General features: G+C 44.9%; 1 protein-coding gene and 1 long non-coding RNA gene across 2 annotated transcripts in view; one reads left to right on the forward strand and one right to left on the reverse strand.

Moving 5' to 3' along the window:
- LOC103553356 (proton-coupled amino acid transporter 2) lies at positions 1-24,550 on the forward strand. The gene is made up of 10 exons (XM_008523881.2): positions 1-296; positions 3,373-3,463; positions 4,028-4,116; positions 4,666-4,761; positions 6,640-6,724; positions 9,888-10,106; positions 11,492-11,590; positions 18,121-18,287; positions 20,437-20,606; positions 23,062-24,550. The coding sequence occupies exons 1-10, from the start codon at positions 133-135 to the stop codon at positions 23,331-23,333; spliced, it is 1,452 nt and encodes a 483-aa protein (XP_008522103.1). The 5' UTR covers positions 1-132; the 3' UTR covers positions 23,334-24,550.
- The window catches only part of LOC139075268 (uncharacterized), a 20,931-nt gene continuing 18,809 nt past the window's right edge, over positions 23,353-25,474 (reverse strand). Inside the window, exon 4 of the long non-coding RNA XR_011525480.1 lies at positions 23,353-24,236. This is a non-coding gene — a long non-coding RNA (uncharacterized lncRNA). The remainder of the gene's footprint in view (positions 24,237-25,474) is intronic.

Raw genomic sequence — 25,474 nt, forward strand, 5'->3', positions numbered from 1 at the left:
ATTCCAGCTTGGGCAGAGCCTGCTAAGGCACACACTGCTGAGACGGGGTTTGCACCTGACTAGACACCTTCCTGCTTGCCTCCTTCAGCTCAGACCTCCTCATCACAGGAGGCCTCTCTTTCCGAAGCAGTCATGCCCGTGACAAAGAGTGCACAGGGTCCCCAGGGAGCTGTTGACCTCAAACTGGACCTCAGGGGCCCTCCCGAAAATGCCAAGAAGCTGCAGAACAAGGACTCTAGTTTCTTGAATGGAAACCCTTCTGAGTCACCAGACTCGGAGAAGACCAAGGGCATAACGTGAGTGCTCTTTTCTGCCATCCCTACCTCCTCCTTGCAGCCTGGAAGCTTACATTGGCAAAAAACCCAAGGGGGTGGGGGTGGGGTCTCACCCCCAACCCATTGTGCAGCTGAGGAAAACAAAGTTGCAAAAAGTGTAGTCAGAGGCTGGGTCAAGATGCAAGCTTAAAGGGGCAGGAGTGGAGACTGTCAGAAAGCCCTTAGGGATGTAGTGATCCAGCACCCACCATGTACAGGTGGGCAAACTAAGGCCCAGTTACTCCAGGCCACACACTGAGTCATTGGCAGAGTGGGGGCTAGAATCCAGTGTTGGTCCTAAAGTCAGTTTTTCTCCTGGCCAATCCTGACAATGTTGGGGAAAGGGGCAGAGTCCCAACTTCTTGCAGGAGAAGGTGAGACCTGAGCGGGAAAGCAGTGTCCTCACTGACAGCAAGCATTGCCTCCTCCCTGCCTTCTGGAGATCCCCCGGCCTCTGCTTCCACTGAGAATTGCAGGGATGGCATCAAAAGCACAGTATGTGGAAGAGTCTAGTTTCTTCCACCTCCCAGGGGTATGTGTGGGGGGGGATAACTCACTAGGTTTTCAAACCATGAGAAGAAGGGATCTGCAGAAGGAGTTCAGGCAGAGAAGCCAAGCTACAGGGCTCCAGCTCCCTTCACCTCCACCACTCAAGCTGAGTACCTAGTTCACTTAAGAAGAGTGGGTGGGGTGGCGTGGTGGTGAGAGTTCTGCTGCTTTAAGGAAAATGTTTTGACACCATTGGTATACTGGAAAGAACACCTGCCGTTCAAGTTGTGATTCTGCTCCTTCCCTTCTCTAAGCCTCACTTTCCCCGTATGCAAAGCAGGGATAAATTGGTGGCAGTGTGAATTTAAGGAGATTGCCTGGAAATTAAATCTGTTGGGGGTGGGTTGTGGGGGGGGGGTGTTGTGCGGGGTGCAGCAAGGCCGGAGAAGTTACTATAAGGGGCAGGTAACCCCACTCTCCGTTGCCACCCTGCAGGACAATTTAGAGATGGACACAATGTCTGGCACTACAACATGGTTCAGTTGCCCCAGGGCTAGTCCTGGGGTTGCTAAGAACTGGTGACCCTGAGGGTGAGCTTTCTAGGCCTTGAGGCCATCCACTGCCGAGAAGGGGTATTTCTCAATCAGAAGCCTTGGGGGAACCAACTAGCTCTTGTGCCCTGAACTGACACGTGGTTTCGTGGCAGTCTCAGCTACTTGAGAATCAAAGAGGTAAAGCAAGTGAGAACCAGAGGGGCCCTCGTGGCTTGGAGCAAAGGAAAGCATGGTACCTATGGGGTCAGCTCACCTGGCTTCGAATTCCCACTTAGCTGCTTACCAGCTTGAGCAAGTGATGGAACTTCTCTATCCCCTAGTTTCTCCTCTGTGAAATGACAGTTCGCTCTGCCTAGGATGGCTGCAAAGGTGATTTGCACATAAAGCTCCCAACCGCAGTGCCTGTAAGCTGCTGTGAATACAATGATGGTCCAAGGTCACGAAAGAAATGAGGGCTAGAACGCAGGTCTCCTGCCTCCCCACTCAGTGCTTTGCATAACTCACTGCACTGTTTTTAAGTTGGCTGAGTGGCCCAAAGTTAAATTCTGATTTCCTAAGTCCTTTACTTAGAAATTTCCAAAGTGACCCGTTGACCCTTTTCTAGTTGCAAAACAAGCCCACCATTGGAGGGCTGTAGGGCGCAGTGCTCTGTCAGCGATGCTGACACCCACAGGGAGAAGAAAGGCACGCGGAGACTCTCCACCCCCTTCTCCCCTAATTGTTCTCTTTAACCCTTAACCAATCAAGGGGCAGGTCCTCAGGAAGCCAGAAGATTTAGGGCTTTCACATAAAGATATGGGTGTTTGCGGCGGTTCTTTCAAAATGTCATTCCTCCCAACATTTACAGACGCTCAGCAAAATGGACACATTGCCCAAGATGACATAGCTAGTTAAGCAGTGGCCTTGAGATTTAATCCCTGGTTTTCCCAACCTCAGAGGCCAGGCTCCTTCCAGAATACCTCCACTGCTCTTCAAAAAAGTCTCCTTCCTGGAAGGTTCTCGTGAGGAATTCCCAAGGCTTCTAAACTGTGGGTGTAAACCCAATACACACCTTGCTTTAACCTGGCCGGGTACAAAGAGATGTAGAGATAGCTGCGGTTTGTAATTCACCAACAGAGAAGGTATATCCCTGGAATTTTACCCCTGAGGGTATCCTCTGGACTCCCTTCACATCTGTCTTGAAGGAAGAGTCTGAGTTTTTGTTTCTGTTGTGGGTGGGAGGAGACATGCCATTCCCCAGCTTGATATTTTGGCCTGAGGAGAAAACAAAATTCCTCTGGAGCCCAATCCCTAAGGAACCCTGTCCCAACAGACCCCATCTGGGGACCCAAGTCATCTGCTATTTATTCAGAAGTCACAGCGATTTCTCTTTGCCCTTATCCCTTTTCTCTGAGTTCAGTCCTGTCTCTGCTGCTACTCTTATGAACTTGGGCTATTTACTGCCTCCTCTCTGAACCTCAGTGTCCTTGGTTATGAAGTGGGGTTGTCCCTTTATTCATCTGTCAGGGCCTCTTTCCGGGAGGCAGTCCAGTAGAAGTAGGGCAAAGAACAGGGACTCTGAAGCCATCCTGGGTTCAGATCCTGGATCCCCAGTATATCTTTGCACAAGTCATTAAAATAAATCTCTATGCCTCAGTTTCCTCAACTGCAAAATGAAAGCAATAACCTACTTCCTACTCTTGAAAAGAGGATTAAATGAAAAAAATGCATGTAAAGTACTTAGTGTAGTGTCTGTTAAACAGTAAGCGTTATAATGGCACTCACTGAGTATTTGTTAAAACCAGGACAGTTCTGGGCAAACCCGGATGCTTGGTCACTTTACAGGAGACCCAGAGGTGCCAGGCAAGTGATCTTACCAGCTTCACTCAGCTGCTGACCAGCTAAGTGGGGACTGTGAGAAGGCCAGGAGCCCTCCTCTCCAGCTGAACTCAGGTGTCGGCTTGCTGTGAGGGAATGCCATGGGATTGCCTCACCTCCGCGCACCCACATCCTCACGTCGTTTTCCTCTGCTTTAGAGAGTTCCAGACCTTGGTTCACCTGCTGAAAAGCAACATAGGCACAGGGATCCTGGGCCTCCCCCTGGCTGTGAGGAACGCAGGCATCCTGGTAAGAGGGGCTGCCGCAGGTGGGGCCACTATGGCAGGGTGGTAGCAGGGAGGCGGGAGGAGAGGCTGTAAGGGTTTATAGTGGCTTGCAATGCCTTTCTGGGAGGCAGCTTGATCTGGACTTGGAGTCTAGACGCGTAGCCTGGGTTGAGTTCTGACTCTGCCACAGACTTAGAGTGGCCTCCACAAGCCATGTGTCCACTCACTGGGCCTCAGTTTCCTCCCTTGTGGAATGCAGGGGTCAGACTAGGACTAGTTTTCCAGTTGTGCTGTATAGAACACTAGTTCTCAGGGACGCCTCAGAGGCCACGAAGGGTCAGAATTCTGGGTCCCTACTCTCACCACAACACCCCATTGTAATTGTTTTATGTACTTTATCAGAGTATTGCTTGAGATTATATTTGAAAGAAGAGCTGCTACTGCAAAAAAGGGCTTGGAAACCAGTTTGCTAGAAAGTTCTTTGAGTCCTGAATGATATCTGCACTACCACATCCCTCCCCACCACGTTCTTCACAAATCCATTCTCTTCTCTCTTCCCTTGCCCCTTGGCTTCCCCTTCCCCCAGATGGGCCCGCTCAGTTTGCTGGCAATTGGCTTCATCTCCACCCACTGTATGTACATCCTGGTCAGGTGTGCCCAGCGCTTCTGCCACAGGTGAGGAAAACAGCGTCCTCATGTCAATTCTTTGGGTGCTCAGTTCTCAGGGACATCTCAGAAACGCCCTACACATAACAAGAGTTTACTTCTTAATTTCCTCCAACATGGCCAAGAAAAAGAGAAAAACATTTGGGGCAGGAACCTAAGGCGAGGTTCTGCTGCGTGACTTGTTAGGCAGTCTCAATCAGGCCATTGTTCTCATCCGCTTGGCTCATCTGTATAATGGGCATAAACAATCCATGTGTAACCCTGCCTCAGAGAATTGTCGTGAGGATCCAATGGGATCATGGATATGAAAGTACTGTACTCAAGCAAGGTGTGTGTTATTACGCTTGTTATGCAATAACCACCTCGCTTGACAGGAAAGGAAAACAAGCCACCAAGAAAATGCCACCAGGTGTCAAAATCTAAACTAGAATTTGGGTCTCTGCCACAGTGTTCTTTCCACTCCAGCTGGGTTTTGCCTTGCTATGTGTCTCCTGACTTTTCTGTAGATGATCTTAGGTTAAACCACCTCTGGGTAACTGTAGGCACTTTCTCCTACAGGCTTAACAAGCCCTTTCTGGACTATGGGGACACGGTGATGTATGGACTCAAAGCCGGCCCCAGTGCCTGGCTCCAGAACCACGCCCATTGGGGAAGGTGAGTTGCTCTTGCTTTGTCTGCAGTGGGGTAGGCTACAGGAGGAGGAAGTGCGGCTATCAGGAATGCCTTCTTCCTTGGAAAGCTGGCTCACATGGCACAGAATGTTGGACTTCCCATGTGGAAGGGGTTCATTGGCAACATCCCTGATCCAGCCCCCCTTCTTGTATACCTCCAGCAACAGGGTGCTCATTCCTTTGCCATGCAACCTTAATATTACTCACTTTTTTATTAAACCACATTTATCCAGTTGCTACTATGTACCAGCCCCTAGAAATACCACAGGGAACAAGGCAAACAAGCCTTTGCCCTCACAGAACCCATACTCCAGTGGGAAAGGCAGACATTAAACAGCTTAGGATAGAGTTATTTAATAACCACTGGGATAAGTACGATGAAGGAGAGAAGTACTAGTTGAAACTGAGGCAGGTAAGGAGATGCTGAGATGCTGAGCTGGGGTGGGCTTCCTAGGATGGAACTGTTGAGATGAGTTCTGAAGGAAGGAGTTCTGAAGAATGAGGAATGACTAGGAGAATGTGGGCAGGAGCCTGGAGGGACTTCCAGGAAGAAGGAAGAGCAAGGTGTGACGATGCCAAAGCAGGAAAGAGTGCATGGCAGGTTCAAGGCACAGAAAGACCAGGCAGCTTGGGAGCAAGAGTCAGGGAGATGAAGCTGGAGGAGGAGCCAGGTGCCTGATCAAGCTGTACATTTTAGACCCTCTTAAAGATTCTTTTCTTTTCTTAAAGCAAGAAGGAAGCCATTGGAGGGTTTTAATCAGGGAAGCAATCAAATATGCATTGTTTGGCTTCTGTAAGGAGATTAGATTCTCTAATGATCTGTCTGGCTTCTGTAAGGAGAATAGATTGTAAGGGAGCAAGAATAGATTTGGTCAGACCCACAGGAGGCTATTGACACTGTCCAGGCAAGTGGCAACAATGGCTGGGATCAACTGATGGCAGTAGGGATGGAGAAAAGTGAATTTGGTTGTGATTTGGATCCCAAGATTGCCAAGAATAGGAAAGAGTCAAGGTTGACTCCGATTTCTGATGACTTCTTGGGGTAAGTTGGGTCTGAGGTGCCTGAGAGACATTCAGGTGAAGATATCAAGTGGGTAGTTGGATGGAGGAGATACAGAATTGAAGAAGCCATGGGCAGAAGAGCTCACTTAGGGAGAGAGCTCATAGTGAGAAGAAGAGAGAGAGAAAGACCAAGCTCTAAGGCACCTTTGGTGAGCTGAAGTCTTCCTCCTACAGCTCCCACCTTTTAGCTCTGACACAGAACAAGTCAATCCTCATCTTCTTTTTTCTCTCTCTCTTTCTTCCCTTTCCCAAAGAACTCCCACTCAGGTATTGGTTTTTTAAGAAGGCTTTCTGTCTACTTCATAATTTGGATAAAATGCCCTTTTTATCCCAGCCCTTGGTGTCATATTGTTTCTTTGTCCATCTCACCCGCTAGTCTATAAACCACTAGAGGAAGGGACCATGTGTCATTTGTCTGTGTATCCTCAATGCCTAATATGATGTCTGGCACATGGGAGAAAAAAATTGTAAATGTTCATGATAGCTAATAAAAATGTTTTGCCTACTGCCCTCCATCAATTACTACCAATTACGAGGAATGCCGCGGAGCCAGGTGCGAGGGGAGGCTCCTGACCAGGTAGAATGTTACCACTTGCTGAGCTGAGACTGCGAGGGTGGTTGAACAACATCTTTTAAAAGAACTATTGTTACCTCACTTCTTACTGCCCCATTGTTGATTGTGGTGGCAGGACTGAGGGTGCTGGTGTAGGGTCACCAGCCCCTGGGGACAGAAATGGAAACGACAAGCCAATTCTTCTTTTATAACAAGTTTTCTTTCTCTCTCTCTCCTCTCTTCCAGGCGTATTGTGAGCTTTTTCCTTATAGTCACCCAACTGGGCTTCTGCTGTGTGTACATTGTGTTTCTGGCTGATAATTTAAAACAGGTAAAGTCTTCTAGAGAAGATGGGTGGGAAAACAATATGGAAAAGGAGGGTCTTCTGCTAGTCATTCGACAAGTGGCTTCTTCTCTTTGGGTCCTAGTGTCCTCATCAGTACAACAAGGGAAGCTAAACTGGCCATTATCGAAGAACCCAGACTTCCCCTAGTGCACATGTCTGCAGGTTTCTAGAAGCGGTTCCTTTTTCCGCGATACCCTTTATCCACTATCTTGGACCTGTCCTCAAGGTTGGTCTCTACAATTGAGCTGGAAGGACCCTGGATTTTGTCACTCATCGTGCCTTGGAGCTTAATCCTCCTTAACTCTTCTGGAACTGATATGGGTCTTTCTGAATGATGCCTCATCTTTGGGCCTTCTTAATCTGCCTTTAACTGCTTAATCCCTATGGCTTCACAGTCGTCTCCAGGAAGTCCTTTTATCTAAACCACAAGTTATCTTGTAGCTTCAGCAAAATAATATGGGTAATAACAGAGGCCATCCTTAGTCAATCAATAAACTTAAAAAAGAAAACTATTCTTTAGGACTCTTTTCTGCTTATAGTAATGTCAGAAATTTGGAAATATTAAAAAATTAGAAAGAACAAAAAAAATAGTGAACATTCAGAGTTGGCTTCTCTTGTGTGTCAGGTGCAGTGCTGAGCATTTTATGTGCTTTCCTTCGCTTAATTCTCTCCACGACCTCATGAGAGCAGGCACTGTACTTATTCCCATTTTGCAGACAAGAAAACTGATGCTAGGGGCCGGCCAAGGGGCGCAGCGGTTAAGTGCGCACATTCCGCTTCAGCGGCCCGGGGTTCACCGGTTGGGATCCCGGGTGTGGACATGGCACCGCTTGGCACACCATGCTGCGGTAGGTGTCCCACATATAAAGTAGAGGAAGATAGGCATGGATGTTAGCTCAGGGCCAGTCTTCCTCAGCAAAAAGAAGAGGATTGGCAGTAGTTAGCTCAGGGCTAATCTTCCTCAAAAAAAAAAACAAAGAAAAGAAAAAGAAAACTGATGCCGTAAACTCTATAAGGTATATAACATCACAGAACCAAAATTAAAAAAGCAGCCCTTTTAATGTCCGAGCTCAGGTCATAAACACTATGCTATATTGCTTCTCAAAACAAAACAAATCAGTCTTAATCCAACTACTCATGGTTATCGTTTTAACTTAGTTTTAACTGGTTAGCATTTTGCAATGTCCCTACATTTTCTTCATGTAATTTTTAATACTTTCATAATATACCATCACACAGATTGGCCATGATTTAGTCTTTTATCATTGGATATTTTCTTTGTTTCTCTTTATTTTCCTACTATAATCTGTTTTTCTATTATCATCTCTACGAGTCTTTGTACACCCCTTTATTTCTTAGTATATATTTCTTAAAGTAAGATTTACTGGGTCAAAGAGTTTGTTTTGAAGGCTCTTAAAACAATTGCCAGACCGCTGCTTAGAAATCGATCTCATCTATCAGCAGAATTTTATTTATCACCTGTAGAGACAAGGCAAGCCTTGCCTGGAGGAGCTTGCAGGCTAAGTGAGATGTGTTCTGAAACATATAAAAAGTTAAATATCCATATGATATTTTGGTGCCGGGTCAGGACACCACTAACAACACCCTGAGGTCAGGGATGCTCAGTTGTGAACTAAGGGGCAGGAAAGTACAGGGGCGGGAAGGATGGTCGGAGCAAGGGAAGGCTCCCTGGAGGAGGTGCATCTGAGCTGGGCATTGAAGGGGGGGTTGGAGAAGTGGTGGCACCCACGGTGGGAGAAGCGAGGAGTGAATACCTGGAGGCAGGAATGTATGGGACTTGCTCCGAGAGGCGAGGCAATTGTTTGTAGAAGAAGGTGTGGGACTTGGGAGTGGAAGAGCCTTCAAGGTTGAATGGGGCCCATTTATGGAGGGCTTTGAATGCCCAGCTAATATGTCAAGTATTTTTCCTACTGTAGTGAGGAATCAGAAAAAAACAAGAGCTAGTGATTCGTTTAAGTATTCATCACGTGTTGTTAGGTGAAAAGGAGATTTCAAAATAAGAGTGTAAGCTATGCTTGCAGCCTTGTCAAATAAAAAAGATGCATATAACTTATTATTTGTAATATTGTATAGAAAATGTATAGATGAATATATTCCAATATATCCATTCATTCATCCAACATCCATGGCTACTCATGGGTACTGAGATTATCAGTGCTTTTACATTTTCTCCTATCCTGACTCTAGTTTCTAGTTGGTCTATGGTGGATTGCACTGCTTGTGCAGTAAGACTGTGTTGATTAAGTCATGCAGATTCTAAACAAGGCTGGTGCCATCCCTTCCCGCCCCCCAACTTTGCCAGCAGGTGTTTATATTGTGTGCAGGGGGGTGTTTCTTGTTTGTCACAATGATTGGGGGATGTGAATAGCTCCTATCGGGTGAGGTCCAGAGATGCTAAAGGTCCTGCCGTGAATGGCCCAATGCTCACGAGGAAGAGTTCTCTCAGAACGCCAGTATTGGTCCAATCAGGAAACAGTAAGTGATGAGTTCTTTGGTTATAAGCAAAAGAAACAGATTCTGGGGAACTCAAGCAAAAAAATAAGTTTGGTGGAAGAATGTTGGCTAACTTCCAAAATGATGAAGAAAGCTAAAAAAATGGGTCTCCAAAAAGAACAGGAAGCAGGGCAGCTAGGAGAGTGTAGACGGTAACTGATGAGCAGTTTCCTCAGGGAGCCCTGTCGGTTAATTTTTACCCTTTGTGAGTTCCGTCCTTGTGTCACTTTGCCTGTTGTTTAGACTCAGACTCCAGGGAGAGATTGTGAAGGTCCTGGCTTAGCTCGGCAGTGCGATGGTGGTTTATAGTCCTCCAAGGTGGTATTCACTGAGGGAGAATTCACCAAAGATAAACCAACATCAGCAGGAATGGATCGTGCGTTGCCAAAAGCCAACCAAGAGCCACTATCAATCCAGTTATTTATTTTTTATTAAAGTTATTTGTGCGGCATTTTTTAGGGAAGTATGGTGCCAAAGATTTCTAAGAAGAAGTCCTAAATTCACCCTAACTCGCTGAGACCCTAGACGTTCCAGCTCTTTATGAGGGAATTTGATTATGGCCCAGGCACTGAGCGAATCGTGTGGCCAGAAGATTTAGCGACTCTTCCGCTTGCTTTTCCCATTCCCTCCTCAGGTCATGGATGCAGTTAATAGCACAACCAACAGCTGCCATTACAATGAGACAGTGATTCCGACACACACCATGGATTCTCGACTCTACATGCTCTCCTTCCTGCCCTTCCTGGTGCTGCTGGCCTTTGTGCGGAACCTCAGGGTCCTGACCATCTTTTCCATGTTGGCCAACATCAGCATGCTGGTCAGCTTGATCATCCTCACCCAGTACATCGTCCAGGTTAGTGCATACCGCACACCTGACTCCTCCAGTGGGCAGAGCCTTTTATCAATAACAGACTGATACCTGGGGCCAGCCCTGAGGGTCGGTAAGTGAGGACCTCATTCTTCAGCCTAGTGCTCACCTTATTGTAGCATTTCTTCCACAAAGTTATCTCTAGGCAATCTCATTCTTCTGGATGTCTCCTCTTTCACGTTGCTTCTCCAATACTTGTTTTTATGTTAAATTCTGGCTTTAAAAGAAAAATTATGCTTTGCTAGAAAGCATCTTGATTGGCGAACTATAGACCATTCCTGTAGTGGCTAGGGAGTAGCAAAAGGCAGATGAAAAGCAAGATCTTCTGCTACAGTTGAAACTTAATAGAATTACCCATAGTCTTACATCCTCTAGGCCACAATTCCAGGCACCCAAAATTACCCCTAGGGAACTCAAGAGAAAAAAACCCAACTAATATTTAGTCACAGAGGTAAAAATAGAGAGTTTCAAAAGACCACAGGCAAATCTATCACAATGTAAATTACAATGTCTTTGAAGCTGAGTTATGGATATTGATTTTCCCTCAATTTCCTACTCTTCTATTCTGCCTAATTTTTATTTTATAATGGACATAGAAGTTTAAACCCAGAAGTTCCTTGGCATACTTAATAGCTTTCAGGTGTTTTTCTCTTTCAGAAGTCACAAGAAAAAAAAGTTATATTGTCCATGGAATTCAGGAAAAATAACAAATTAGTCAAATATTTTAGGATAACTAAAGATAAGTCTTATATTCCTTAAGGCAATATGATAAATTCTGTGAAATTGAATTTCCTAATAAGATAGCTACTTCCGATTCGTTTTTGGACTATTCCAGAAGTTATCCAATTAGAGAAACTATTCTGTAGTTATTCTCACATTCTAGGTCACAGGGTGCCTAAAATATTTATTCCACACGCTTTCCTCTCTTTCAGTTTATAGCTCATTGAAGAAGAAAAGGGGACTTTCATATTTAACTAATTGCTTTGGCCTCCCTAGAATGTCACTGTAGCTGTAGTCACAGTAATTTCCAATACCCATAACCACCAGGACGTTCAAAGTGTTCTTAGGCACTTTAGGCTGGTACTAACCTGTGGTGTGTAAGATTCTCTTCTGGAAGATTCTGATAAACTGAACTCTCTGTGGGATACTAACCTTTCAGTACTTAATGCCTCAATGTTTTTTCCTCTGGCTCTTTGGTTGTGCAGGGTTAAAATCAACTTTGATTGTCACCTACTTCCTTTTGAAGTTTTCTGAATTTCTCTACCTTCAATTTTTTTTAAATTCAGGTCTACTGTCAGAATACTCCCCTCTTAAAGGAGCTCAAACATGCTTCGAGAGTAAATGTCTTCCTGCATTTTTCTCTCCTATAGGGAATTCCAGATCCCCGCGGTTTGCCACTGGTAGCAAGTTGGAACACCTACCCTCTCTTCTTTGGAACAGCCATGTTTTCATTTGAAAGCATTGGCGTGGTAAGCTTTGGGTTGGGGTAGACTTTCCCAGTGCTGTCGTGGCCTTCTGAACAGGAGCTGGGAGCTCTGGGTTTCTGGGTTTCTGTGGGCACACGGGAGAAAGCAACGTCTGGCCTCACTTGGGTTAGTTGTCACCAGCAGAAGAAAAGTAGGTTACAACAGAGAGACAGAGTTTTATTCTTGTCCCAATACATCTGTTAAACATTCATCTTCATATCAACATGTGTTTCCTAATCTTTTAAGATCAAGACGGAGGTATACAATTTAAATTATAGGATTTAATGAAACATAAAGGAACTTTAAACTAGAAAGTATTATATATTTTTAATGGATTATTATACAGTCTCTACTTCCACACTTGAGGGAGGATAGTGCTGTATATATAATTTTTAAGTTTACTTTTAATTTACACACAGTACAATTCACCCTTTTTTGGTATACCTTTCTGTAAGTTTTGAGAAATGCCTAGAGTCATGGATGCACCACAGTCAGGACACAGAACAATTCCTTCACTCTGTCGTGCTGCCCTCTTTGTAGTCGACTTCCTCCCCGACTACTAACCTCTGGCTCCACCTTCTGTTCTCTGTAAATAATAATGCTATGAAAATCCATATGTAAGTTTTTGCTTGAACACCTGTTTTCGATTCCTGTGGAATATACCTATGAGTAAGGTTGCTGAGTCGTACGGTAATTCTGTTTAACATTTTGAGGAGCTGCTAAAGTGTTTTCCAGAGCAGCTGTATCATTTTACACTTCCATCAACAATGTATAAGGGTCCCAATTTCTTCACATCCTTTCTAATACTTGTTTCTGTTTTTGAAAAAATTTTATTATTAATTATGGCCATCCTAGTAGTTATGAAGAGATATCTTATTGTGATTTTGATTTTCATTTCCCTGATGACTAAAGACATTGGACATCTTTTCATGTTTTTGTTAGCCATTTGTATATTTTCTTTGGAGAAATGTCTGTTCAAGTCCTTTGCCCATTTTTAATTGGGTTTGTCTTTTTTGGTTGAGTTGTAAGAGGTCTTTGTATATTCTGAATGGATACCAGATCCTTACCAGATAAATGATTTTCAAATGTTTTCTCCCATTCTGTGGGTTGCCTTCTCATGGTCTTGATAGTATCGTTTGATGCACAAAAGTTTTTAATTTTGATGAAGTCCAGTTTATTTTTTCTTTTGCTGCTTATGCTTTTGGCATTAATATCTAAGAAGATATTGCCAAATCCAAGGTCATGAAGGTTTACTTCTATGTTTTCTTCTAAGAGTTTTTATAGTTTTAGGTCTTACGTTCAGATCTTTGATCCATTGAGTGAATTTTTTCTCTTTTGGTGAGGAAGATTCTCCTTGAGCTAACATCCATTGCTAATCTTCCTCTTTTTTTTTTTTTACTTGAGGAACACTAGCCCTGAGCTAACATCTGTGCCAATCTTCCTCTATTTTTTGTATGTGGGATGCCTCCACAGCATGGCTGATAAGTGGAGTAGGTCCATGCCTGGGATCCAAACATTATTATGGTTATTAGGCCTGCATTTTATTGTTTCTGTTTTAGCCTTCCTTTTGCTTTTCTTCTGTTTTCCCTTTCTTACCTTCTTTTGGATTATTTGAATACTCTTTAGCATTCCACTTGAATTTGCCTATTGGATTTTTTTGCTATCTCTCTTTCTATAATACTTTCAGTGATTGCTCTAGGGATTGAAATATACATATATAACTTTTCGCAGTTTACCTAGGGCTAATATTTTATCATTTCTAGTAAACCATAGAAATCTTACTCATGTAGATCCCTTTAATTTCCCCCTTTTATGTTTTATTGCCCTTATGTACTACATCTGAATACGTTAAAACACCATCAGACAATATTGTGGGTTTTGCTTTCAACAGTCACAAATACATAGCTACTTATAACAACTTACTTATCACAAACTTACTGGAGAAAAATGGTCCATTATCTCTACCCAGATAGTTACCATTTCTGTTGCTCTTTCTTTTTTCTTGAATTCACAGGTTTCTCTCTCATATCATTTCCCTTCAGCATGAAGAACCTCTGTTAACATTTCTTTTATAGAAGTTCTGCTGGTGACAAATTCTCTTAGTTTCTTCATCTGAGAATGTCTTTATTTTGCCTTTATTCCTGAAAGATATTTTTGTACAATATAGAATTCTAGGTTGACAGTTCTTTTTTTTTTCCAGCACTTTGAAAATGTGGTTACCCCTCTTGTACTCAACAGTTCTGAGGAGAAATCTGCAGTTATTTGAAGCATTGTTTCCCTATATGTAATAGGTTGTTTTTATCTGGTTACTTTCAAGATTTTTTTATTACCTTTGTTTTTCAAAAGTTATGTCATATTGATATAGTTATTTCATATATCTGATATAGTTTTCTCTGAGTTTGTCTTATTTGAAATTCACTTACTTTCTTGAATCTGTAAATCTATGTCCTTTGCCTATTTTGGGAGGTTTTCAGCCATTATTTTTTCAAAACAATTTTTTTCTGCACCAATCTCTTTCTTGTCTCCTTCAGGGACTCCAGTGACCTGAATATTAGACTTTTGGTACATGTCCCACAGGTTTCTGAGACTCTATTCATTTTTTAAAATCTTTTTTCTCCTTTTATGATCAGATTCAATAATTCCTGTTGATCTATTTTAAGTTCACTGATTCTGTGTTCTGTCATCTGTGTTGGGCCCCTCCAATGAGGTTTTTCAGTTCTAAAATTTCCATTGGGACCTTTTATATTAATTTTACTTCTTTTCTGAGAACTCGTATCTGTCTGTTTATTTCAATAATGTTCTCCCTTACTTTATGGAGGATGGTTATAATAGCTGCTTTAAAGTCTCTATGGGATATTTGCAACATTGAGTCGTCTTAGGGCTGGCATCTGTTGTCTTTTCCCTTGAGACTTGTTGAGATTTTCCTGGTTCTTTGTATGTTGAGTCATTTTAGACTGTATCCTATACATTTTAAATGTTATTTTATGAGATTATGGAGCCCGTTAAAATCCTCTGGAGAATATTGATTTTTTTGGTTTTAGCAAGTAGCCAATCTAATTAGACTCAGACCACAAGTCCTGACCCACCTTCTGTGGGCCTTGGTTCCAATATCAGATTACTTTGCAAAGCCTTTGCAGTGATATTTGGCTCCATCCTGCCTGTGTGCCATTTGGGGACCACTCTGGGATGTAGATGGTGGTCTGCACAATGGGTCAGTTTTCAAAGCCTCGCTTTGATGCTTCATGTCAGTTCGACACGCGTGCAGCTCAGGGCTAAGCCCTGGACTTCACTCATAGATGCAGGGGATCATTGTCCCCAGCTCCCTCCTCTCCATGTTTCCCTGCACATTCAACAGCTCCTTTTTCTGTTTTCCTTTGTCATCTGCTGGAAAGCCAGGGTTTTAGCCTCCCCCGACTGCTATGCACTGCCTGCGGCTGGGTCTGACTCTGGGGTTAGGCACCGAGAGAAATGGAGAAGGAAGAATATTTTCAAACCAATAGGGATCCTTCCAAGACCAGCTTCACAGACACGCAACCCGCGTGGTCACAAAGGGCCCTTGCCTTTGGAGGGATCCCACACTTGGTTTAATGTTCTGCTTTCATCATCTTGAAATTCTTGATTTTTGACCAAAAGGCCCTGCATTTTCATTTTGCACTGGACCCCACAGTTTATGGAGCAGTCCTGATTCTCCCCACGCTCTTTGGACTCCCAAAGCCCCTTTTCCTGGTTCCTCTGCTCAGAAAGAAGGATGCTGTCTCAGATTCTTAGATGCCTGCGTGACCACCACAGTCGTTGATACAGCAGAACGCTGCTTTGTGACTGGGACTCGCCTCGGGGGCTGTGGCCCGGAAAGCAAAAAAGGAAACAGAAAAGTAGGGATTCTCGCCATCCTCTGTCCCACAGGGACCCCATTCTAGGTCTTCTGGCCAGAAAGAGGGTTTCTCTTGGAGTTTTTTTCTGTCCGCATCCACCGCATAATTCTAGGATTTCAGCTTCCCTTGAGTCTAAACTAGGAGACGCACGAAGAAAAACATCAGGAAACTCGCTGCCCTAACGGTCATTTTTGCTGGTTTTGATCTACCTGCTATTATTTACTTTTCAGAGTCCATAGACCGTTGCTTTAAGTATTCTGCCCAGGCTTTTTAGTTTTAGTCAGTGAGAGAAATATGATGGCGTGTGCTTATACCATCTTAATGGAACTGGAAGCATTTTATATTCAGGATTTTGGACAGTTGTGGCAAAAAGCAGAGTGCAGGGGTTGACCAAATGACTTTGGAGGCAGAATGTGCTGGAATCTTACTTTGGCCATGGGCTACTCTCTGGACTCTAATTCCCCAACTATAAAATGATGATATTTGTTCAGTAAGTATTGGTTGAACACCTACTGCGTGCTAATGATTATTAGTATCAAAGTTCAAGTTATCTTTAGAAATCTTCTAGCCCAGTGTCCGGTGTTACCGAAGACTCTAAGCCCCCAAGAGGGAAAGGGTCTTGAGCGGGGTCACCAGCTGGAATCTGCTGCAGCTGTGGCTAAAACCAAGTACCCCTCACTCCCAGTCTAGGGACCTTTCCACTCTATGTCAATGGCCATTTATCTCTTTGATTCATTGTGGAAGGAGAGAGAGAGAGGAAGAAAACCGGCTACATAGTATGATCTGGCCTTGTAAAAAGATCATTTTTAGCCTGGAGAATTTATGCAGCAAAAATGTATTGCAGGATAGGAAAGCTCAGGTTGGAGTATCTGCTCTCAACATAATCCCCTGGACATTTTTCTGAGCACCTGCTGCATCTAAGAACCTGCCCCTAGCCCAGAAGAAAGTGGGAAGGCACAGCGATGACCCCGACATGGCACTCCCCTCAAGCATCCTCCATGTGCATGGTGAGGGGAGGTGCATGTAGGACCAAAAAGGAGTTAACAGTACAAGGGAATAGATGCTAAGTTCCTACTGATAATAAACACACTCAGTGCTGTAGGAATACAGGCAAGATTGAATAGAAGACAGTATTTGGACAGCCCTGGTCTGCAACCTGGCCCCGCCATTTTCAAACTGTGTAACTTGGGGCAAGTTACTTCATCTTCAGAGCCTGTTTTCCTCATCTGTAAAATAAGAACTATAGAAGTACCAGGTTCATAGAGCTGTGGTCTTCACAATATTAAAAACATTAACAGCTAATATTTACTAAGCCTGTACAGTGTGTCATTATGGTCCTCAGGTAATTCTCCAAAAAATTCCAACAGGTAAGTGTTCAGATAAGGATACTGAGGCACAGATCAGCCTATTGATGCATGTAGTATGCCTAGCCCACGGCCTGATCAAGGAGAAGGAGAAGGTGGGGGCAGGCTCTCGGCCCATGGAAGCCTGAGGAGGAATTTATGGGATGAGAGGCCAGAAGGTTGGTGCCAAAGACAGAAGTGCCCTTCGGATGCCCAGCAGACTTGAGAGGCAGGATGGTCTCAACTTGGATTCTCTTAGAGCCAGGTCTGCATCTGGGGAAGAAGGATCCTGAGAACATGGTGTGTGGAGCAATGTGCTGCTGGGGAACCAGGAAGCTCTAGTCCCAGCTCTGCCACCAGCCCACTGTGTAACCTGAGTCTCAGCCTCCCCATCTGTACAGAGAGGGGTGAGTGCGCTAGAACTTGGACTCTCAAACTCAAATGCCTTTGGAAGGCAATGTGGGTGAAGCGCCGTGTATATGTCAGCATGAGGGGGAGAGGGGGTCTGGTGAATGGGGGAAGAATGTTGTCCTAAAGGCATTCATATTCCATTGTCTAAAACCTATGCTGGCCACACAAAATGCATCTGCTGGCCAGACTGGGATTCCCCAGCGGGCTGAGCCCCTTGGTCTGAACAACCTGAGGGGCCCCTCCAGTTCTGAATGGTCCAGGGCTCATCTTGTGTCTCCAGGCCTTCTTTCATTTTTTTTCTTTAATTGTGGTAAAATATACCTAACATAAATTTACCATCTTAACCATTTTTAAGTATACAGTTCATTGGCATTAAAAATATTCACATTATTGTGCAACCATCACCACCATCCATCTCCAGAACTCTCTTCATCTTGCAAAACTGAACCTCTATACCCATTAAATAATAACTCCTCCTTCCACCCTCCTCCAGACCCTGGAAACTACCATTCTACTATCCGACTCTATGAATTTCGCTACTCCAGGTACCTCATATAAATGGAATCATGCAGTATCTGTCATTTTGTGACTATATTATTTCACTTAGCATAATGTCCTCAAGCTTCATCCACGCTATAGCATGTGTCAGAATTTCCTTCTTTTCTGAGGCTGAGTAATATTCCATTGTGTATCTATATACCACATTTTGTTTATCCTTTCACCCATCAATGGACTCTTGCGTTGCTTTCACCTTTTGGCTATTGTGAATAATGCTGCTATGACCACAGTTGTTCAAGTCCCTGCTTCCAATTCTTCTGGGTATACACCCAGAAGTGGCGTGCCTTTCTTCTTTATGTTCATGCTTCTCTTTCTGCTCCTCTCTTCTTACACTGTGATATTTCTGTAGGTTCTGCCTCTAGAAAACAAGATGAAGGATGCCCGCCGCTTCCCAGCCATCCTGTACTTGGGAATGTCAATCGTCACTGCCATGTACATCGGCATCGGGGCTCTGGGCTACCTGCGGTTTGGAAATGACATCAAGGCCAGCATAACCCTTAACCTGCCCAACTGCTGGTAACTTCATGGGCCCTCAGGTGATGGGGACTCAAGGCTAGATGGGAACGTGTAGATTACTTCCTCCTCCTTTCCACAGATGGCAAACTGAGGTCTGGAGAGCCTCCACAGTGAGAAGCAGAGCTGCTGTTGGAACCCTGGGCTCTGGATTCTCTGTCCGGGGAGCTCCTCCTTCAACAACAGCCTCCCATGTTGAGTGAGGCCTTGAGAGCTAAGTCTGAAGAAGGACATGGTTTAGGAAGAGAGGGAAGAAGTGAGAGTCCTCGGTCACCTAAGGAAAGAAGGGAGAGGCCCTGGAGAAGGGCAAGAGACAGAGAGGAGTCCGTGGATGGCAGCACTTCCAATTACATTTACTAAGGCTGTGTTACCAAGTCTAGCTTGCCATAGTCAATGGTGCACATCCCCCAAGTCGGAGTAGCTAGGATGAAAAGTAGTAAAACAGGAACCAGTTGGGGCATTCAAATGCACCCAATTCATGCAACAGTTAGGTGACCTCGACTTCATCAGTGTTGTATCTAAACAGACCCATGAGCGCGTATCATGTTGTGAGCATTTTCTCCTACACTGAGGCAAGTCATTAATTACAGGACACCTGTCTTTTTTTTTTTCTTGATGAGGAAGATTGTCCCTGAGCTAACATCTGTTGCCAATCTTCCTCTTTCTGCTTGAGGAAGATTGTCCCTGAGCTAACATCTGTGCCAATCTTCCTCTATTTCGTATGTGGGATGCCGCCACAGCATGGCTTTATGAGCAGTGCAGTCTGTGAACCCCAGGCCACCAAAGTGGAGCATGCAAACCTTACCACTATGCCATGAGGCCAGCCTCAGGATGCCTGTCTTTTTAAAAGTCACTTGGAGGCTTAATTTGCCTTGACGGGGCTCCTTTCCGAAGTTGATAAATGTCATGGGTGTGGAGGGTGCTGATGTGAGTAGACTGTGATCTTGAGCTTCACTGCCTTCCCCAGCTCATGATCCCTGGGAATGGGGATGGAGAGATGGTGCAGAGACACTAATGTAACGTAGACAGAAGAGCCCTACAGGGTAGCGAAGAGACTTTGGGGACTTCCAAGGAAAGAAAGTACATCGGGATGGGACAATAAGGAATCTGGTTGTCCAGCAAGACAATTCTGTCCAAACAAGGACAACTCTGGCACTCCTGGGTCCAGGTCCCAGTTGCACTGCCTCCTAGCTTGTAGTCATGGATGATTTACTGAACCTCGCTGACCCTCAGTTTCCTCATCTATAAGGCAGAGTTGTCATGAGGATGAAGCTGGGCATGTCTAAAAGCATCTGGCATGTAGTACCCACTCGAAAGATGGGAATTTCAAAGAACTGGTGGGTTTTGGACAGATGGAAATGGAGTAAAATGGTGTTTCCAGGCAGCAAGACTAATGTGACCAAGAAACACAGAAATGTGGAAGTTAGCTTTTTTAAGGAATTCACTAAACACACACACACACACACACACGGGTTTATTAAACATGGGAGATGCATCTACCACTTCAGTGGACAAAAGGAAAAAAGTCATGGTTCCATAGGTCAAAAAAGGCTTTGAAGAAACCCAGCATCCCTCTCACATGCTCTCTCTGCCCCTCCCCCTCCTTTTACTCTACGAGCCCCACAGCAGGGCCCTATTTGTAGACCGCCCCTTCCCCCAAGATGCAGGATTCTGCACTTCTCTCGACCTACTAGAAGCATTTGTGGGGGGGCCTGTTATGTGCCAAGAGCTTTGGGGGATCCAGAAAATTCCTCGGGACTGACAGAGATCACAAGGGACCAGAGTCTTCTGGACCCAGGGTTTTTGGTCTTTCCCCCTTATCACTTGTGTCTCCCTGGGTAAGGTCCCTGGCCTGCGCCTCTCTTTCTAAACTCTAAAATTGAGCATCAAGTGATCGTGGTCTGTGAGGGTGTTGTATATACCCAGGCTCAAGATGCCTTTTATTTAAGATGACCCTCTCACTGTTGCCATTCGAATCCATGATGCTTCACTGTATTTCACTGCGTACTCTGCTCTGACTCCCTCTTGGCTCTCAGAAGGCCCCTCCTCATCATTTTCAGACAAGGAAACTGCAGCCCAAGGTAGAGGTCCAAGGAGACCGGGTCTCAGAGTGTGGTGGCCTCAGAGAGCATTGCTCTGGTTTGTCCTGCAGGCTGTACCAGTCCGTCAAGCTCCTCTACGTCTTCGGCATCCTGTGCAGCTACTCCTTGCAGTTCTATGTCCCTGCAGAAATCATCGTCCCCTTCGCTGTCTCCCGCGTGTCCAAGCGCTGGGCGCTGCCTCTGGACTTGTCCATCCGCCTCGCCATGGTCTGCCTGACATGTGAGTAGAAGGCAGAGCGAAATATTGCTCTTTTCCTGAGATCTATCAGGAATCAGCCAGATGGTGAAGGATGGTCAGGAACCAGCGCTGATTGAGCACTAACTATTTCAGTGACCATGCTAAGGCTTTCCAAGTAGTAGCTCATTTCAGCCTCAGGAACAACCCAATTCTTACATGTCCCTAATTACACAGATTTACTGGTGTCTAGCCTAAGGGAGGGACACAGCTTATGGAACAGTAATCATAATGATAGGAGCTGATATTTATTAAACACCTACTGTGTGCCAGCCACTGTGCTAAGCTCTTTTTAGTCCATATTTCACAGTATTGTATTCAGTCCTGCAGGAACTCTTACAAGGTAGGATTCTGAAAAACCCTACTTTACAAGTGAGAAAACTGAAGCAGGGAGTGATAAGTAATTGCCAGGGAAGTTCTAGAGGTGGGATTTGAACCCAATTCATCTAAGTCCAGAGCCAGCGCCAGTCACCTCCAGGACAGACGTTGCATATGGCGGCAGAGGTGTGTCATTTGACCATAACAAATAAAAACTTTATGTCAACATTAAAAATGTGGGACATCTCATACACAAATCCAGATTTCTAATATTTTTTGGGAAAAAACCCAAAATGATTTGGCAAGCCTAGGGTCACATTCCCCATTGGCAGTGGTCAACTGGATTTGCCCCCAGGATGGGCTTGCGCTCACCTGTTGGCTTCAGCTCACTCACCCCCTTGCAGCCCTCCCCGTGCTCCAGGCCCCACGATCTGGGGTGCCCCGTTCCTGCAAGTATTTTTTCAGGGGCAAAGGGGATGGTAGAGATTCCTGCATTGAGTGCGACCATGGCCCAGCTCTCCCTAAGGCCCCTTTTAATTGTGATCCAAGAATCTCCCATGAAGAGATTGTGGCTTTTTGCTGTAGACCAACCTGTATAATTCATTGCACTGGTTTTCTTTCTTTGAAGTGATTTGTTCCAATTTACCGTAAAAGGCAGGGACATGACCATTCAGAACCCCAGAGAGATCAAGGAGTTTATCCCAAACAAGAAGATAGCAATTCCTGAGGGCTAAAACTACAGCTTCTGCGTGCATTGCCCCGATCAATGCATATGAGTAAATAAATTGACGTAATAATAAAGATAACTTTTCAGAGAGTTTTACATCAATTAATTCATTTAAAACTTTAACACCATGTGCAGTATAAACCATAATACCTAAGGATAGGTATCATTTATCCCCATTTTCTGGATGAGGAGACAAGCTAAGAAACAGGCAGAGACTTACCCAAGACCACATAAAGAGAAGGCGGACTTCTGCCTCCCAGACCTGTTTTCCCTCTTCTGCTTGCCCACACTTCTGCTCCACAGGAGGCCCGGGCAGGGCTTCTGCGTTTTCTTGGTGAAAATTTTTCATCCAGTAAAATAAAAAATGGAAAAGCCCAGGCCTGTAAAGCATCCTATTTAAAAAAACACAATTTCGAAATCTTTAGCTTTTCCTGTTTTTGTTGGATGTTTTCTGACATGTATGAAACCTAGCGAAGAAACTCTTTAAAAGAGACCCCGCGACCTTGTTCCAACTGAAGGCCTCTTTCTCCTACAAATAACTTCACATTCTAATCATTTGTAAGTAACAGGAGCTTGTAGTCATGTTAAGTATTAGAAAGTTAGCCCTACGAAGGGAGGGTTGTTTTTTAGAATTTTTGTGTGTTTTGTACATCGATATACCCCAAACAGCTAGGGCAGTTCCAAGCACTGTTATTTAAGTGTTATTTTTTAAGTAAGAGCTTAATCGTTGTTGAATATGTAGGGTTTTAAAATGTGCCTCAGTGGCATAAAAATTATTTTAAGCTAAAAACATTTTTGAACAAACAGAAGCCACAGGGGAAAAAAAAAACCACAGCCGCCATAAATGCCCTCTCTGGGAGGTTTTCAGACAGAAAGGAGACTAACCATTCTCTTAGACTGAGTAGTTACTTAAATGAACTTATCTGACACTGTCATGCCTTCTTGTTCTTGTGTAGCAGCTCTTTCTGCCCCCCCCCCACCTTCCCCTTTTGAAATGGGTGTATAAAGCCCTGTCTTTAGCTGTTCAGACAGCCAGTTCATGTGAAGGCTCCCTAGACTAAATAAACTTTGTCTTTTCTCCTGTTAATCTGTCTATTGCCACTTAAATTCGCAGGCCCCCCTTACTGAACCTAAGTGGATAGAGGGAAAGTTTTTTCTCCCAACAATATGAGTGTGTATGTTTGTAGCATGATTAGAAGGAGACATACCAAATTTTTAATGTGTCACCTCCAGTGAACGTGATTGGGGGTATTACAGAACTTTCAACTGTTTCTTTATGTAACTGAATGTATGAAAAACAATTAGTTTATGTTCTAAGAAAAAGATTTTTAAAACAAACTTCAAAAGCTTGTCTAAGCCTGGGATGATGCATCCATCCTGTATCATCTCCCGCAGGCATCTTGGCCATCCTCATCCCGCGCCTGGACCTGGTCCTCTCCCTGGTGGGCTCCATGAGCAGCAGCGCCCTGGCCCTCATCATCCCTCCCCTCTTGGAGATCACCACCTACTACTCGGAGGGCATGAGCCCTCTCACCATCATCAAGGACGTCCTCATCAGCATCCTGGGCTTTGTGGGCCTAGTGGTGGGGACCTACCAGGCCCTGGACAATCTGATCCAGCCAACAGACCATCTCACCATTTCCAACTCCACCATTTTCACTCAGTGAGAATGGTGCTGCTCCTTACCTGCCAGCATCTGACTTTTAATGACATGGATCTCTTTTATATGCATTATCTTTATTTTGCTACTTTCCCTTTTCTCTGGGCGAAGTCACGCTGAAACAAACAAGCATTCACCAGCTACGAGGTCTAGATGGTAATTTTTAAGTTTTTTTGTTTGTTCTGTTTCTTTCCATCTCTAGCTTTCCACTATGTTGAGAGCTCTCCCATGGAAGGCTCTTGATTCCGTCCAACTTTTTGGCAATTTACGCAGTGAATTTCATACCTTGAGTGGGGCTATGCAAGAAGAGGCCACCAGAGGGCACCCAAGTGGCAGCAGCTGGCGGAAAGAGGAGCAGGCAGCTAAGGCTGACCCCGATTTGGTAGAAGCAGCGTTTCCCCTTTTCCAGATCTGTTCAAAGAGCGAAGACTAGGAGTGGGGACACAACCTATAATCCAGAAAAATGTGCTCAGCTCCAGCGTCGAGTTGGATAGGGCCAAGAGGTCCATGTGTAAGCTGCAACTCTCAGACAGAAAGGAGCCATCATATTTAAGTCAAGAGCAATAAGCTTTCTAAACCAGTGGATAAAGTTTTGTCCCAGTTCAAAGATCCCGACACTGGATTAAGCATGTCCATGGAAGCCTGGAAGTAGATTTGCCAATGGCAGAGGAGAAGGCAGTAGACAATGACCTGATTCGGCATTATTTCCCTCTTAATTTTTGCAACAAGCTTTCTTGATTACCAACTGTGTGCCAAGCATAGTTCTTGTAGTAGATTCCAAAACTGGCCATAAATTCCTCTTGACAGTGTGACTTTGCAGCTCCTTGCATCAAGAGATGAAATCTATATCTCTACCCCTTGAGCCTGATCTTGGCCTTGTGACTTCCTTTGGTCAATGGGACATGAGTACCTGTGATGTAAGCAGAAGTTTGGTGATGGCTTGTACATCGAGACCTTCATCTCTTGCTGTATTAGAGAGCCAAGACCACCAGATAAAGAAGGCTGACTAGCCCACTGGAGGATGAGAGACCATGTGGAGCAGAAACGAACCATCCCAGTTGAACCCCGTCTCCCTGATCAATCAAACGGCCAACTTCCAGACACAGGAGTGAAGCCATCCTAGACTAGACCCAGCTCCAGTCAAGCTGATCCAGACCATGAGAGTTGCCAAGATGATCCACAAAACTGTGAGGTTTAATAAACGTTTGTGGTTTTAAGTCAAAAGGTGTGGGAGTTTTTATGCAGCAAAAGCTAACTGATACATCACTCTAAAGGAGATACACCAGTGAGTGAGAAAAGAATCCCTGCCCTCCAGAAGCTTGTCTACTGTCCACTGGGGAAGAATGACAGGTAATCAACTAAGTTGATGCCGTCATGGGTCCTTATAAGGGCAGGGGAACACTGACTGCTCTGGAGCCCTAAGGATGACTTTGCACAGGTGGTGCCATGGAGTCAGATTTTGCATAGAACTTGGATCTCTCAACACTGCATCTGGCCCTCCTTCCACTCAGTCCTGCTGCCCTGACGTTCCAGTGTCTTTTCTCATGTCTGACCTTGGCTGGCAGCCGGTGAACCTGAGACACAGCTTCAACCTTCCTGGTGGTGTTTGCTCCCTCCCTGCCCCCTAAAATTGGGAAGATGCCCCTAGATAACTGAGTAGACATTATAGGCAGATCTGTAGTCCCAGGGGACTCTCTGGTTTGTGGGAGGGACCTGTGCTTGTTTCAGCCTCAGTTTTCAGAGAATATTTGAAAAAGCCCTTTCTGTTTATTTTCAACCATCGTCCTCCCTGTGCCGCCTAGGGAAGATGTGGGGAGTGTCTGCCCTGATTCCCAAATCCTGATCTGCTCCTTTTGTGTTTTGCTTTCTACCTACTAGACTTCTAGAAGGTCCTTCGTGAGCACAAACCCCTTTGAGGTGGGGAAAGGGCCGGCTGACCGAACCCAGATCCCTAGTCTGCAGAGGACCTGCTGGGAGATGGGACACCCATCACCTGTGCAGTGGTCCACAGCCTACCTGGTCCGCGGGGTGGCTCATCATTTCCACCCTGCACTTCTCTGTTTCATCGGCGGACCCAAAGGACTGCCACTGATTGGTTCAGAGCCACAGCAAAGCCGTCATCCTCTCTCTGAACTTGTCTCTCCCACC

The sequence above is a fragment of the Equus przewalskii genome, chromosome 13 (genome assembly GCF_037783145.1).
Source record: "Equus przewalskii isolate Varuska chromosome 13, EquPr2, whole genome shotgun sequence".
NCBI lineage: Eukaryota > Metazoa > Chordata > Mammalia > Perissodactyla > Equidae > Equus > Equus przewalskii.

Coding starts and splice junctions, on each gene's coding strand:
- LOC103553356 (XM_008523881.2), top strand. CDS start 133: ATGCCCGTGACAAAGAGTGCACAGGGTCCCCAGGGAGCTGTTGACCTC. Junction 4,117..4,665: donor GCCCAGCGCTTCTGCCACAG/GTGAGGAAAACA, acceptor TTTCTCCTACAG/GCTTAACAAGCCCTTTCTGG. Junction 6,725..9,887: donor TGGCTGATAATTTAAAACAG/GTAAAGTCTTCT, acceptor TTCCCTCCTCAG/GTCATGGATGCAGTTAATAG.